The sequence below is a fragment of the Hyla sarda genome, chromosome 2 (genome assembly GCF_029499605.1).
Source record: "Hyla sarda isolate aHylSar1 chromosome 2, aHylSar1.hap1, whole genome shotgun sequence".
NCBI lineage: Eukaryota > Metazoa > Chordata > Amphibia > Anura > Hylidae > Hyla > Hyla sarda.
Window position 1 is genome coordinate 491,886,643 of NC_079190.1, and position 15,818 is coordinate 491,902,460.

The following is a 15,818-nucleotide window of genomic DNA, read 5'->3' on the forward strand; positions in this document are numbered from 1 at the left end:
CATAGCAACCAATCAGATCACTTCTTTCATTTTGGAAGGGCCTTTGCAAAAATGAAAGAAGCGATCTGATTGGTCGCTATGGGCAACTGTGCAACTTTTCCTCTGCACAGGTTTTGATAAATCTCCCCCAACGGCATTAGGTCAAGTTAAAGGAGAACTCCAGCCAGAATTAACTTATCCCCTATCCACAGGATAGGGAATAAATAGCTGATCGCTAGGGATTCCCACGATCTCTGGCAGGCACTCCTCACTGAGTGTCGGGTCCTGCTCCAGAGATTGTGGGGGGGTCCCAGAGGTCGGACAGACCCCACCCCTTCCCCCAATCATAAGTTTGTTTTGGCTGGAGTTTTCCCTTAATAACTGGAAATGTCACTATGGAAGGTGGTTATCCTATAGATGTAGTCAGTCTTTCCCAGTAAACACACAATAGAAGACCACCTCCTACCAACCCAGAATGACCGCGAATATGGACTTTGGGAGGATTTTATCAATGGTGGTATAGGTGAATGACTTTTCTACATCTTTAAATTGTGTGGTTGCAGTGTATGTTTTCTGTGAATTTTCCTGTGAAATGTTTAACCTGTTGCGACAATTTGTGCAACTTTTTACTAATGGCAGTTTCGGACGCCAGGTCTGGGCTGGTGCAGATTTGAGGCAAATTGAGGGCTTTGTGACTTTTGTTTTTTCTTGCAACTTTTTACCAAAAGCCGCACTTGATATATTCATGACCACTGCTGAAAAACAACTTCATTCTGACATAACTACATGAGAAAATCCTCTACTTGAAGGAAATATATATATATATATATATATATATATATATATATTATATGTATATAAATTCCCCCCTTTGTGTTTAAACTCTCTAATTACAACAATTTTAGACACAAATTTAGAGGGGAAAAAAAAAAAAAAAAAATATATATATACACACACACACACATATATATTAGGAATATGCAAAGCAGCTCATCACACCAGCTTCTCAGGTACCATGCCCTAAGGTCAGCTCTAGCTCCAGTTACGAAGTCTTAGAAACTGATTGGGTTTTATGTCAAGCCAGAATTCTCCCCAGGAGGGAAGAAGACCCATCTGCAGACAGCTGAGGAACGTGCTCTTGAATCACCCAAAGTGCAAGAAAAAGTGCAAAACATGTTACACTAAAAATAGTGCACAAAGGATGCGGTCTATCGCAAGCCCTTCTCCAACAGGAGAGAGGCCCCCCAACAAACCTTACCCTTCACCTCCGGACCAAAAGGTACCTGCGAGGTTCCAGGTTCGATGTCCCTTTTCGCCGAAGCTACTAAGGGACCACAAATGCTCCCGGCATCCCCCTTGGCATTAGCCAAGGTATCTGCCTGCAGAGCCTTAAACAGTCAGTACCCTGCCCATGCAGCAGTACCCGGGGATTTTGCAGGGAGGTGCGGAACCTAATGGCCACACACACCTCCCCTAGACCCCTAGGAGGGACACCCAGAAGGGCTACCGCATCCTAACAATCCTGTGAACACACAACACGCAAAAAGTGACACAGTGACAAAAAGGAAGTAAATAAGTGAATGTGTGCAGATATACTGCCCGGACATCCGGACGGATCTATAAAAGTTTCTCTGATCCTAGTCAGAAGGCCGAGGATCAAGAGGTGGGTGCCACAAGGTGTAGAGATATGGTGCCAGTGCTTCCACTCAGTGAGCCTGTCCTCCCAGTGAGTTTCGGCACCTTGGGGTCACCACTCCCGAGGCACAAAAGTACCTTTGCTCTAGAGCCTCCCAGCCTCATGGCGAGACCCAGAGGGAGAAGGTCTCATTGGGGCAGCCATTGAGCTGGTGTTCAGTCACCAGCCCCGGAACACCCTGGTACACCTATTCCTTCCATGCAGCACCCATCCCCACCAGTCCAATACCGGCATTTTGTGCCACCGGCATGAACTGATAAGAACAGATACTACACTTGATCTTAGCCAAAAGGCCGAGAAGCAGAGAGGCCTGTCCCCTCAGCCAAGCCAGAACACCCTGCTCTGTACTGACGAGGGGCAAGCACCCTGAAACAGCTGTCTGCAGATGGGTCTTCTTCCCTTCTGGGGAGAATTTTGGCTTGGCATAAATCCCAATCAATTTCTGAGCCTTCGTAACTGGAGCCAGAGCTGATCTTAGGGCTACCTGAGAAAGTGGTGTGATGAGCTGCTTTGCAAATTCCTTACCCAGAAAGCCCACGGAGTGCTAATGGCCTTTTTGAATCTCCGTTCTACACCGGAAGCGGTGCTTCTCCCTAAGGAGAATACCTGCCCCTTTTACACACACACACACACACACACACACACACACACACACACACACACACACACACACACACACACATATATATATATATATATATATATATATATATATATAATATTTTTTTTTTCTTTTTACATAAATATATAAAAATTCCACTTTTCCTGTTTAAACTCTCTGACACAGCAAATACCAAGTCAAATATGTATAAATAAACAAATAAAAATATAAATATATATATTTTTTATTTATTTACAGAAATATGTATAAATTCCACCTTTTTGTGTTTAAACTCTCTGACACAGCAAATACCAAGTCAAATACTGTAGAAAGTTCTGACAAGGTAAAGATGCTACAGCTCTGCTATGTGGCCCTTGTAAGTTATTGGCCCAGGTGATACGATCTTCAATGTACAGTTTTGCTGACATGATCATAAATACCTGCGTGTCTATTGACCCTGAAGAAAACCAAAGATTAACTGGTTTATAAAAGAACGTAAGTAAAATTATAGACGTCTATAACCATACACTCAGGGATATAGATACTGGCTTAGCGACATTTTACAGTCTTTACTATACCTGATAGAGATTGTAGATAAGGTGAGAAAACAGTAGAAGTGACAGACTATGATACATACCAGTGAGGAAAGAATCCGTACGCCTGTCGCCACCTTGTGCACAAAAGTGTAAGAAAAATCTAGCTCCTTTCTTTATATGTAGCTTTTGCTTCTTCTCGTTCAACATGTATGGTATAAGTAGAAAAGGTCCATCTAGAACACTGGTCTCAAACTGTGGCCCTCCAGATGTTGCAAAACTTCAACTTCAACTCCCAGCATGCCTGGACAGCCGTTGGAGGGCCACAGTTTAAGATCACTGTTCTAGAAAGACTTGGAGCTTTTCCATTATTCCCAGGGTACATTCACACCACGATTTAGGAAAAAATGACCTCGCGCTCCGGACCAGCGCAGCATCCCATTCAATGGCAGACCACGCTTTTTAGTCCCGCAGTAAAAACTGATACCGTTCAAAAATGAACTGACCGGAGTCACTATCTGACCCCATTTGGCTCATTCCAATGAATGGGATGCTGCGCATATTGCTAAACCATAGTGGGAATGTAGCCTTAGTGACAAGTTTCCTTGGACAGTCATGTGTATATGCAGGCCGGGGGCAAGGATGTTTGCCACCCTAGGTGAAAGCTCATTTTGATGGCCCATGATCTCGTCCATTGGCTCCGCCCTTTGACATGCCCCACCTTACTACTGGGCTGACACACTGTAACAAACCTCCTCCTCATGTTATCACCATACTACTGGGGTGACACACTGTAACAAACCCCCTCCTTATGTAATTCCCATACTACTGGGGGGGGGGGGCATGGCAGGGTTTTGCTGGATGGCCGGGTGCTTCAGATGCTGGCTAACTTTATTGCTGTGGGAAGAGCGGTGCCCCCATCAAGAGTGCGCCCTAGGCGGCTGCCTATTTTGCCTATAAGCAGAGCCGGCCCTGGTTTTGACTATAGAGCGAAAGAAGAGCGTTATCCTAAAGGGCCATTTTTATTTGGCGATTATGGCCTAAATGGGCAATGATTGACTACAAGGAACATAGTGGTCAGCCAAGGAACATGCTGACCACACAGATCATGCAGGCCCATAAATCATTGTTTGTTGGTAGCACATCCTCCCATGTAGGCAGATGTGAAGCCAACCATGATGGAAGGGAAGGCCCACATGGACAATCCCGCGATCGTTCCCGTCAACAACCTGCAATCAATTTAGTCGACCATTGCTCGTATCGGCCAGCTGTCTGCCTGTGTCAAAGGATCCTTAACCCTTAAAAATAGCTTTATGACTGTATTAATAAGAGTAGCAAGTGTAAATGTCAATAAAAAACAACAAAAACTTTTTACATGTTCGAAGATCAAAAGAATGAGCAGAGAGAGAGAGAGAGAGAGAGAGAGAGAGAGAGAGAGAAGCCTATGGCCGAGTGCTTCTCTCCCTGCTTTGTAGCTATGAGACCAGGACGGCCCCACAGACTTACATTATAATTCCATCCCGGTCATATGACACCGAGCAAAGAAAGAAGATCAGTCGGGGTCTGAAAATGCAGACCCTAACCCATCAAACTTGCCCATTTAAACTTGCAATAAATTCTCATGGAGTGCCTATGACTCTATAATGCAGAACTATAAAGATTCTTCATGCCACCATCAATGATTTGGGGTCTGTGCACAGATTCCATTTGTACACTTAAAGGGGTACTCCGCCCCTAGACAACTTATCCCCTATCCAAAGAATAGGATCTCGGCTGCGGCACCCCAGACATCCAACGGCTGTCACGCCCCCTCCCATAGACTTGCATTGAGGGGGCGTGGCAGTGACCTCACGAGCAGGGCACGGCTGTGATGTCAGGAGCCTCCGGCGCTCCAGCGCTGCGCCTGACACTCTAAACGAACGCTGGGTGCGGCAGGACCCCTGCAATCAGACATCTTATCCCCTATCCTTTGGAGTACCCCTTTAAAGACCATTAGACCTTAATGACAGACTGGTATTGCCACATTCATTTGAATGGGCCTGATCTACACTACAGATCAGACATTGAGCTGTTTTTGGAAAATTAGATCCCTTCCATTTTGATCTGGTAACAAAGTAATAAGATCACATCATCCTCTGGAGCTTTGAATCCCTTGTAGGCTGCAGACCTAAAGATGTCCGTGGATTACAAGGAAGAGTGACTGGGCAGGGGGCCGATGGCTCCTTGCTCTGTAATAGGATCGATGGCATGTGCTCTGGATCCTGGGTAGCAACGCTGCATGGGAGGGGCCACCCTGCCTCTAGGAGTGGGGGCAGTAATGGAGGATGGACGCCCATTTTATAATCCATCAGCATCCATAATGTATCCAGTGGGAAGGACAAAGACTGTTTGGTCTTTCATTTCTCATCAGATAAGCAATACAATGAATGGGTGTATGAAAACTACTTATCTCCTCTTCCCCATTGAATCAACATTTATGTTCAAGGAGTAGTCATAGAACAACACTATAAGGAACAGTTGGCGGATGATTCTATAATACTGGGAATTCTCTGCATTGATGTTTGACATTTGTGCATATTACTTTACTATTTGGCAAGTCTCTGTTTGCGTGTATTATGACAGTCATAAATAGGCAGATGTCTCGCGTATGACACCAATGGCCCATTAGACCTCTTCCATTACCTATGCCCTATGTATAAGTTCCTTTGGAATCCTGGAACATTTAGCAAATGTTTTGATCAGTATTACAGTTCAGATAACCAAAGATCGTGGTCTACTTGCCCATAGCTTATGTAATTGTTGAATTTGGCAAAAAATCTGAAAATTGTGTAAATCCAGTTACAAATTATAGCAAGAATTTTGTTGGTTAGGTCATATGTTGGTGGCACCAAGTCACCCATGAGTCAGAATTAAACTATATTCACACCAGACTTTCCATGTAAAAAGAAAGTGCCCATGTGGCCACCACAACGTTTTTTTTCCATAGGAAAACACTGATGTCTGGTGCCATCTTTATTTTATTGTGACTCATTGGCCGCCTGATGTCACCATGTAGCCATGGCCTCATTAATGTATTGCATATTATAATGTTATCTATTTTCTTTTTAAGGACTGATCCAGAACTGACCATGGACATCAACCCCTCAGATATGTCCAGCTACCCGCTGGTAGGTGGCGTCATTCAAACTGATATAAAGTCGGACAGACCGAGGGTGATTTCCAAAAATGGCCACAGCAATGTAAAGATTGATAAAGTTGATGGAGTGTTTTTTCTGTACCTCCAAGACTTATGGACCACTGTGATTGACATGAAGTGGCGGTATAAACTCACTTTGTTTGCCGCAACTTTTTTCCTGACATGGTGTTTCTTTGGACTCATTTATTTCGTCATAGCCTTCGTCCATGGAGATGTACGTAGAGACCCAACTTCCAACCACACTCCTTGTGTAATGAACGTTGACTCCTTCACTGGTGCCTTTCTGTTCTCTCTAGAGTCACAGACCACAATCGGCTACGGGTTCCGCTTCATTACCGAGGAATGCCCGATGGCTATCATTTTACTGGTGGTACAGTTAGTTCTTACAACTCTGATTGAAATTTTCATCACGGGTACTTTCCTTGCCAAAATTGCCAGACCTAAAAAACGTGCAGAGACTATAAAATTTAGCAATAAAGCCGTCATTACAAAACATAATGGAAATATGTGCTTGGTGGTCCAGGTGGCAAACATGAGGAAGAGTCTTTTAATACAATGTCAACTCTACGGGAAGCTTCTTCATGCATACGAAACCAAGGAAGGGGAGAAGATCCTGCTCAAGCAGGCCAACATGAGTTTCCATGTGGACTCTTCTTCTGAAAGTCCCTTTTTAATCTTGCCATTAACTTTCTACCACGTTCTCGATGAAAATAGTCCACTAAGAGATCTCACACCCGAAAACATAAAGTCAAAAGAATTTGAACTTGTTGTTCTTCTCAACGCCACGGTGGAGTCGACCAGCACGGTCTGTCAGAGTCGAACATCTTATCTTCCAGATGAGATCTACTGGGGTTACGAGTTTGTTCCCGTTGTTTCTTTGTCTCCTCAAGGGAAATACGTGGCTGATTTCAGTAACTTTGATCAAATCAGAAAGAGCGTGGAGATCCCAAAAATATACTTAACAAATTTCGAGAAGCAGAGGTTGGAGGAGGAGTTAAGGCTGCAAGAACAGAAGGAGAGACACCATTTTTCGGTGATGTCCGTACAAAGCGATGTTTGACATATCTATGTCATGGATTGGACGTCCAGACTGGTGACCCATTGGGGGATTATTTTTAATTCTTTTTGAATTTTTAATTGAGCCTTTTGCACGTGGCTATAAGAAGGATCTGAAGAACTTTGAACCTATAGAAATGCAATGGTATATAGAGTTATGTTTTCTCATGGATTCTATATGGGATAAACTGCGGCATGTACCATAACATGTCATATTATAGAAGTTTTTTTTTCTTTCTCAGAATTAGCATACTGTGCATGATACAAGACATGGAGTGCCTATGACTCTATAATACAGAACTATAAAGATTCTTCATGCCACCATCAACGATTTGGGGTCTGTGCACAGATTCCATTTGCACACTTAAAGGAGTACTCTGCCCCTTGACATCTTATCCCCTATCCAAAGAATAGGATCTCAACTGCGGCACCGCAGACATCCAATGCATGGAGCGTACTTCGCTCCGTGCCGGATGACTGGCGATGCATGGGCGTGACAAAACAATCATGCCCCCTCAATGCAAGTCTATGGGAGGGGGTATGACGGCCGTCACGCCCCCTCCCATAGACTTGCATTAAGGGGGCGTGGCAGTGACCTCACGAGCAGGGCACAGCCTTGACGTCACGAGCCTCTGCCGTTCCAGCGCCACGCCCGATGCTCTAAACGAACGCTGGGTGCAGCAGGGAGATCGCATCTTATCCCCTATCCTTCGGAGTACCCCTTTAAAGACCATTAGGCCTTATGTACATTTCCGAACTACAGATCCTTGCTGTATGGGTCCATATTGCAGTACTCATAGAAATCTATGGGCCCATGAGCCACTTTTTATTCAGAGGCATGTAGATTACATGCCATATTATGAAAGAATGCTCGTCTAGAAAAAGTTTATGGTGCTATATGAAGGCAGGATATGGCACGTAGAGTACCTACAACGTCTTAGGAACTCTGTGTGCCACCATCCAAGGCCTAGGGTTTGTACACTTGACTTTGTTGTCAAAACTACAGTTTTTAACAAAAATACTACACACTATTCCTTTTCAAAAGTATTTTATTTTTTAATTTTATTTTTTTATAAAGGTTTGATGGATCTGTAGGTCTAAAGTTCTCATGTATCACTGAGACTCTCAGTGGTCTCCAACCCAATGCCGAAGGCCCCCAATATTCCAGGTTTTTACTGTTACTCCATTGGAATAGACCAGGAATTGGTGGAGCCTGAGGATTGGGTTGGGGAGCTCTACACTATATGTGGTACATGTACCTCAGTGAGTACTTACCTTATCTCTAAGGGGTACTTGCCCTACCATCATGCTATGTTTTTAATGTATGCAGCACAGTGTATGAACATAGCCTTGGTACTACTTCGATGAGGTGTATTTCAATAGGAGGTACCAGGCTTAGAAAAGTTAAAGGGGTACTCCACTGGAAAACATTATCTTTTAAATCAACTGTTGCCAGAAAGTTAAACAGATGTGCAAATTACTTCTATTAAAAATCCCAATCCTTCCAGTTCTTATAAGCTGCTGTATAATACACAGGAAGTTCTTTTCTTTTTGAATTTCCTTTCTGCCTGACCACAGTGCTCTCTGCTGACACCTCTGTTCACATCAGGAACTGTCCAGAGCAAAAGAGGTTTGTTATGGGAATTTGTTCCTGCTCTGGACAGTTCCTGACATGGACCGAGGTGTCAGCAGAGAGCACTGTGGCCAGGCAGAAAGGAAATTAAAAAAGAAAAGAACTTCCTGTGTAGTATACAGCAGCTGATAAGTACTAGAAGGATTGGGATTCTTTAATTGAAGTCATTTGCACATCTGTTTAACTTTCTGACACCAGTTGATTTAAAAGAAAATGTTTTCCGGCGGAGTACCCCTTTAAAGAAATGCTTCTTTGATGTTGTGTCATATTAAATATTAGGAATGAAATGTATATAAGAAAGAAAAAAATAGAGATATATTTTAAAACTGGGGAACAATTTGTATATACAAGAAGAACAAATATATGACAAATCACTGAAGAACACAGAAAAAATTATGTTTATACAAAAAAATAAAAAATGCACAGATGCTAAAAACAAACAAGCAAAAAATAATAAAAATAATAATAGTAAGTTGAAATTCTAAATCCTCACGGAAAGGATCATCGAGATAAAACCTGAAAAATGTTGAGCTATTTTTTGTGCAATAAATTATTTTATTATACATTGTATTGTTTGTTTATGTAAATAGGATACATTGAAAATATATTACCGCCAAGCCTTCCCCGAGTATACGGCTATGTTCACACAGTGTTTTATGTTTTTCGGGTTTTTTTTCAGACGTTTTTTTATTTGTAAAAAACGTGCCCGCAAAATCGTGTCTGCTTTTTTAACATTGTGTTCTATGTAAGTCTATGGGAAAGCGGTTGTCTGTGCACATGTGGTAGCGGGGTGTGATGAGGGTAGATGTTGTTACCCTAGGGGCAGATGGCATTAACCCCTTGTATTTGTGACGCCAGGGCGTGGTTTAGTCTAAACCGAACATGCCACCTGAAGATATACCGCTGGATCCTGGGCTAGGCACAGGGGGCAATAAAGACCCTGACGCCAAGTTATGGATAACGGTAGCGTTACTGAGGGTAGACAGATGGTAAAGTCTATACAGTTCAGCCAGGGCCCATGGAGGTGACCAGTGACGCAGATACCTTAAAGGGGTACTCCGGTGAAAACCTTTTTTCTTTTAAAACAACTGGTGGCAGAAAGTTAAACATATTTGTAAATTACTTCTATTAAAAAATCTTAATCCTTCCAGTACTTATTAGCTGCTGAATGCTACAGAGGAAATTCCTTTATTTTTGGAACACTGAGGACATCACGAGCACAGTGCTCTCTGCTGACATCTCTGTCCATTTTAGCAACCATGCATAGCAGATGTATGCTAGGGGCAGGATGGTGGCTCAACAATAAATCAAGCGTTATTATTATTATTATAACATCAGCAGAGAGCACTGTGCTTGTGATGTCATCAGAGAGCATTCCAAAAAGAATAGAATTTCCTCTGTAGTATTCAGCAGCTAATAAGTACAGGAAGGATTAAGATTTTTTAATAGAAGTAAATTACAAATATGTTTAACTTTCTGCCACCAGTTGATTTAAAAGAAAAAAGGTTTTCACCGGAGTACCCTTTTAAGGGCTTGCTGGGACTTGTTGTAGGACTGGACAATTGAATGCAGACCACGTTGACTTGATGACAGGGACTGACTTTACTCATAAAGCTGTGACTTTGGCTTATGTGGTGGACCACCGGGTGAAATGGTGGGACCACGGGTGTAGCGGTGTGAGTGGAGGGATCAGATGGTATTAACCCCGGGGGCTGGATGGTATGAACTCCTAGTGTTTGTGACGCCAGTGTGGTTTTCGGGGTTCCGGAACACCACACGCCCGAATTCTCCGCTATCCCAATTGCTAGAAGTGAAATGAGAGTCCACGACCAGTTATGGTCAAACGGAGTCTTTACTGAGTATAGGACAGATGTAATTATCTTCACAGCTAAGGCCAGAATTCCCAGAGAGGTGGCCAGGACCCATAGGACCTCGCAGCTTGCTGGACCAAAATACTTGTAGTTAACTTGACTTGTAATTAGACTTGACTTGACTATGTGCAGGACTTGACTATTTGTAGTGACAGCAGACATGGACTTGAGACTTACTGGAGAGACTGTAGCTTTTGGGGTCTTCCAGATGTTGATAACTTGCACTGAGATCTCTGGTGGTTGCTGTCTCAGCAAAGACTTAGATGGAAGAGAGAGAATTGTAATGGCCGTCCCTTTATATAGTGGGGGCTGGACTAAAGCCCATTGGTCAAGCTGCGGGTCATAGGTTAAGGTGGTGCTCTCTGGGAGAACATGTGACAACATAACACAACATGTGACAGCCTAACACAGGTCCTCTATACTACCTATACATAGGGATCCTGTTTAAAGTGACACACACCTCTATAAAACCAACAGGGGGAGACCTTGCAGGGGAGTCCCCAGGTCACTGAGGGACTCAACCTGACAGGGCCTAAGTGTAGTGCAGGACCACGTCCTGTACTGGGATATCACACTTACTTGAAATGATGGTGGCTGCAGGACTGGACTCTGAGGTCTCCAACACTCTGGACACACACACTAGACAAGACTGCACTGGACCTCAGCAGGAAGAGAGAGAAGCTCCACCCAGGGCTTATATGGGGGAGACTAGCAGGGAGCCCATAGGTCACTCTTGGGGTCACCTGGTCACTGGTACCTCCTGGGTAACAATCACATGACATAATTCTTAAAGATACAACACATTTTATAATACAATACACTGCAGAACATAGGGGGGAAACGGGTGCAAGGGGCCCTGGGGACCCTGAAGGAGGCTGCCGGCAGGGCAGCAAGGGTACGGGGCAACATCTCCCATACTGGGCCACCACATTAAGGGGGCATGGCCGTGACATCACGAGTGGGGCGTGATTGTGACATCACAAGCCTCCGCCCCGCATCGCCAGTCATCCAGAATGGAGAGAAGTTTGCTGCGTGCACCGGATGTCTGGGGCACCGCAGCCAAGACCTCCAGCGGCGGGACCTCCGCAATCAGACATCTTATCCCCTATCCTTTTGTATAAGGGATAAGATGTCTAGGGGTGGAGTACTCCTTTAATGTTGAAAATGCCGATGTGATTTTGTGGACAAATTTTTTTAAAAATGAAATACGCCTAAAAAAAAACACTTTGTCAACATAGTTTATAGGATTGTACATAACTATGTCTCTTGTCCCGGCCCCTGGGGTACTGACTACAGAAGGAAAGTGTGCACGTCCAATATGGCTTCCCTGGGGAGGGAAATTTTGAATGAAAAATAAATTGCTAAAGCTTAATAGAAAAAAGGACAAACACATTATTTATCTTCAATATACTTAAAGGGGTTGTCCAGAAAGCTAAAAAAGTATTATCTATTTTTTTTCCTCGCTGAGAGTTTTTTTTTTTTTTTTCGGGTTGAAGGGGATGGGCTGTGTCTTCACATGTGTGGCCCTTGGTTACTATGAATGGGTATCATTTTGCCCACAAGCAGCAGTCACATTTGAAGTCACTTAGAATCGGCCCCGGTAACATGGTTTACCCCTTCAACACATGGCAGTAAGTACAACTCCAGTATGCAAGGGAAGGTAATGATCTTCATGCTTCCCTGGACAACCCCTTTAAAACTATGTAATGAAACTAAAATTAAATATATTACACATTCCCTTTAAAGTGGTTGTCCAATTAAAGGGGTACTCCACTGGAAAACATTTTTTTTAAATCAACTGGTGCGAGAAAGTTAAACAGATTTGTAAATGACTTCTATTAAAAAAAATCTTAATTCTTTCAGTACTTATCAGCTGCTGTATGCTCCACAGGAAGTTCTTTTCTTTTTGAATTTATTTTCTGTCTGACCACAGTGCTCTCTGCTGACACCTCTGTCCATTTTAGGAACTGTCTACAGCAGGATAGGTTTGCAATGGGGATTTGCTTGTAACCTGGACAGTTGCTAAAATGGACAGAGGTGTCAGCAGAGAGCACTGTGGTCACAAAGGAAAGAAATTAAAAAATAAAAGAACTTCTTGTAGATCATAACAGCAGCTGATAAGTACTGGAAGGATTAAGAGTTTTAAATGGAAGTGATTTACAAATCTGTTTAACTTTCTGGCACCAGTTGATTAAAAAAAAAAAGTTTTCCAGTGGAGTACCCCTTAAAATAAAACTGTGCATAGGGGCTAAGTGTGTGATCGGGGGGGGGGGGGTCCGACTCAACTATCTCCAGAACGGGGCCTGAGCACTTCAATCACAATGTCCGAGACAAACTGTTCTCGGAAGTGACGGCCCCTCTCCGCTGAGGCGTTATTTCACTGATGCGGGACATTGGTGGGATGGCCATCACACTCCCAAGGCCAATTTATCTCAGAAGGTGGGGGCCAGAGTCACTGAGGTTAGAGACATGCCCCACTCTGGAGATCGCAGGAGGTCCCAGCACTCGGTACACCCCCCTCCTCAGGAGTTCAAAATGTGATAGAAGTTATAGATACATTTTACACCTCTGTAAGGCTGGGTTCACACTATGATTTGTAACTACGGTTCCCGTATACAGCTGGGAGGAGGGGGGGCGGGGCTTAATCGCGGCGCCCGCACTCAGCCGTATAGGGGAACCGTATTTAATGCAGGTCTCCTAGCCGACCGGTTTCCCGACCGCAGGCAAAAACGTGGTCGACCGCATTTTTGCCTACGGTCGGGAAACCGCATACGGCCGAAAAAGCAGCCGACCGGAGGCTGCAATTCACTCCGGTCGGCTCATAGACATGCATTAAATACGGTTCCCCTATACGGGCGCCACGATTAAGCCCCGCCCCCTCCTCCTAGCCATATACGGGAACCGTAGTTACAAATCATAGTGTGAACCCAGCCTAAGCCCGAATGACTTATTTTTGCCTGAGTGGACACATGTCCGACACAAGTAATATGGTAAGAAGAGTCTGTTCTATGAGACAGAACTTCCAGTGACTACTTATAGTTACATGCACTAAAGATGTAGTCAATATTAAGATAGATTAAAAAAAATTGTTATATAAATTAAGATACCAGTGCCACATCATATACTTAAATATGTGCCATAAAGAAGGTTTAGAGGTCAGGATGACCCCACCCTAGGATATACCGTATTTTTTGCCATATAAGACGCTCCGGCATTTAAGACGCACCCAATTTTAAAGGATGAAAATCTAGAAAAAAAAGATTCTGAACCTTCAACCTGCAGACCTCCAGATGTTGCAAAATTACAACTCCCAGCATGCCCGGACAGCCGTTGGCTGTCCGGGCATGCCAGGAGTTGTAGTTTTGCAACATCTGGAGGTCCACCGGTTGAAGACCACTGGTATAGGAGGTAATACTCATGTGTCCCCCGTTGCACTGGAACGTCTCAGCTGCCGGGGTATCCTCGCTCTCCGTCGCCGCCATCACGTCGCTATGCACGTCGCTCCTATTGGATGACGGGACGGCGTGCGCGACGACGTGATGATGACGAAGGAGAGCGCCGGCCATGCAGGGGATCCCGGCATGGAGGAGACACCGAGCAGACAGGTAAGGTCACTCTCGGTGTCCTGTAAGCTGTTCGGGATGCCGCAATTTCACCGCGGTGGTCCCGAACAGCCCGACATAGCAGCCGGGTTAGTGTCACTTCCGCTTCAGACGAGGCAGTCAGCTTTGATCGCTGCATCTGAAGGGTTAATACAGGGCATCACCGCGATCGGTGATGTCCTGTATTAGCCGCGGGTCCCGGTCAATGATGGCCGCAGGGACTGCCACGATAGGACAGGATAGGACAGGAGATACACCAACTTCCCCCCCCCCCCCCCCCCCCCACAGTTTTGGGGAAGAAAAAGTGCGTCTTATACGGCGAAAAATATGGTATCCTTATTATGTGTTCAGATATGTTTTAGGATTATAACAACCTCTAAAAGAAGGCAAATCGTAGGATGGGGTGGTTCTTGTTTTTCTTGATAGAAGAACAGAGTAACTTATGTGCCATATATTTGGTGTCAGTGATGGGATCAGATCTGATCCTGGCAAAGTTGAAAGACCTTTACGAAACTAGGAAATGCTAATTTTCAGAATAAGAAGACTCGCACCGGCAAGGATGGACTTATCCCATTCAATAGAAAGGTACAGAAACCTATGTTGCCCACCATTCCAGTGTAATTCTCAGCTATTTCCAGAAACAAGAAAATGGTTTCTAGTGGTATTTTATCAGATGTTCTGCCCTGTCAATCAATGTTTGACCCATATCAGAGTCTGGATACAACTTTGTACAGAGAACCCCCGAAACAGTTGTCTACAAATGAAAACCCCAAAACAGCTGTCTACAAATAAGAACCCCGGAACAGCTGTCTACAAATAAGAACCCTGAAACAGCTGTCTACACATAAGAACCCGGAAACGGCTGTCTACAAATGAGAACCCATAAACAGCTGTCTACAAATGAGAACCCCGAAACAGCTGCCTACAAATGAGAACCCCGAAACAGCTGTCTACAAATGAGAACCCCGAAACAGCTTTCTACAAATGAGAACCCCGAAAGAGCTGTCTACAAATTAGTTGTCGTCCATTTGGAGGATATCTTGGTTTGTATCATGGCTCTCTTATGTGTCTACATTGACATACATGGTAGCTACGTCTAATGGATGGTACTAGAAAGCCAGCTGTCTTCCTTGTAGAAGAGAGCTACCGTAATTTGCATACCTTTTTCCCAGACACCATTGTCAGCTGGTGGTCTCTACGAGGACAAACACCACCCTCTCAGATTCAAGCCATATATCCTATAACACCTTGCCATGCCAGGTCTCTAAAGGGTCATTTTGTTGCATATTAGTGCAATCAGACATGTGATCAGTTGTTTTGGGCAACATGTCTACTTTTGCTACATAGGAGTAAACCCCTTGATGACTTGCAATGTACATGCACAGTATTGGCTTTAGGGCACAGCGCCTTAACACGTACGTCGCATTGTGCAGTACGTCTATCATTTGAATGCATGAACTGTGCTCCCTTCATAGATGGTGAGTGACAGCTGCTATCAGCAGCCAGCACTCACAGTTAATGAACAACACCAGCAGATCATGATCTATAGCAATCAAGGCATGTAGGAGGCTGAATTACAGGTGCTGTGCCTGTTGTGTCGCCCCGTCTGCATCATGTTTGCGAAGGCTGCTTGACTTCCATGACAGCCGAA

At 44.2% G+C, this 15,818-nt stretch overlaps 1 protein-coding gene and 1 non-coding gene across 6 annotated transcripts in view; one reads left to right on the forward strand and one right to left on the reverse strand.

Moving 5' to 3' along the window:
• Positions 1-7,554, forward strand: part of KCNJ15 (potassium inwardly rectifying channel subfamily J member 15) — a 97,630-nt gene extending 90,076 nt beyond the window's left edge. For 4 of the 5 annotated variants that reach the window (XM_056559658.1, XM_056559659.1, XM_056559660.1 and 1 more), the window contains exon 2: positions 5,919-7,554. In XM_056559658.1, coding sequence (XP_056415633.1) covers positions 5,938-7,065 — 1,128 coding nt within the window. In that variant the 5' untranslated portion in view covers positions 5,919-5,937 and the 3' untranslated portion in view covers positions 7,066-7,554. Of the gene's footprint in view, positions 1-434; positions 503-5,918 lie in introns of those variants that run through there. The other variant, XM_056559662.1, reaches the window with a different exon arrangement.
• On the reverse strand, positions 1,796-1,980 carry LOC130359888 (U2 spliceosomal RNA). The gene has a single exon (XR_008890493.1). It is a non-coding gene; the product is annotated as a U2 spliceosomal RNA (small nuclear RNA).
• Positions 7,555-15,818: the final 8,264 nt, after the last annotated feature.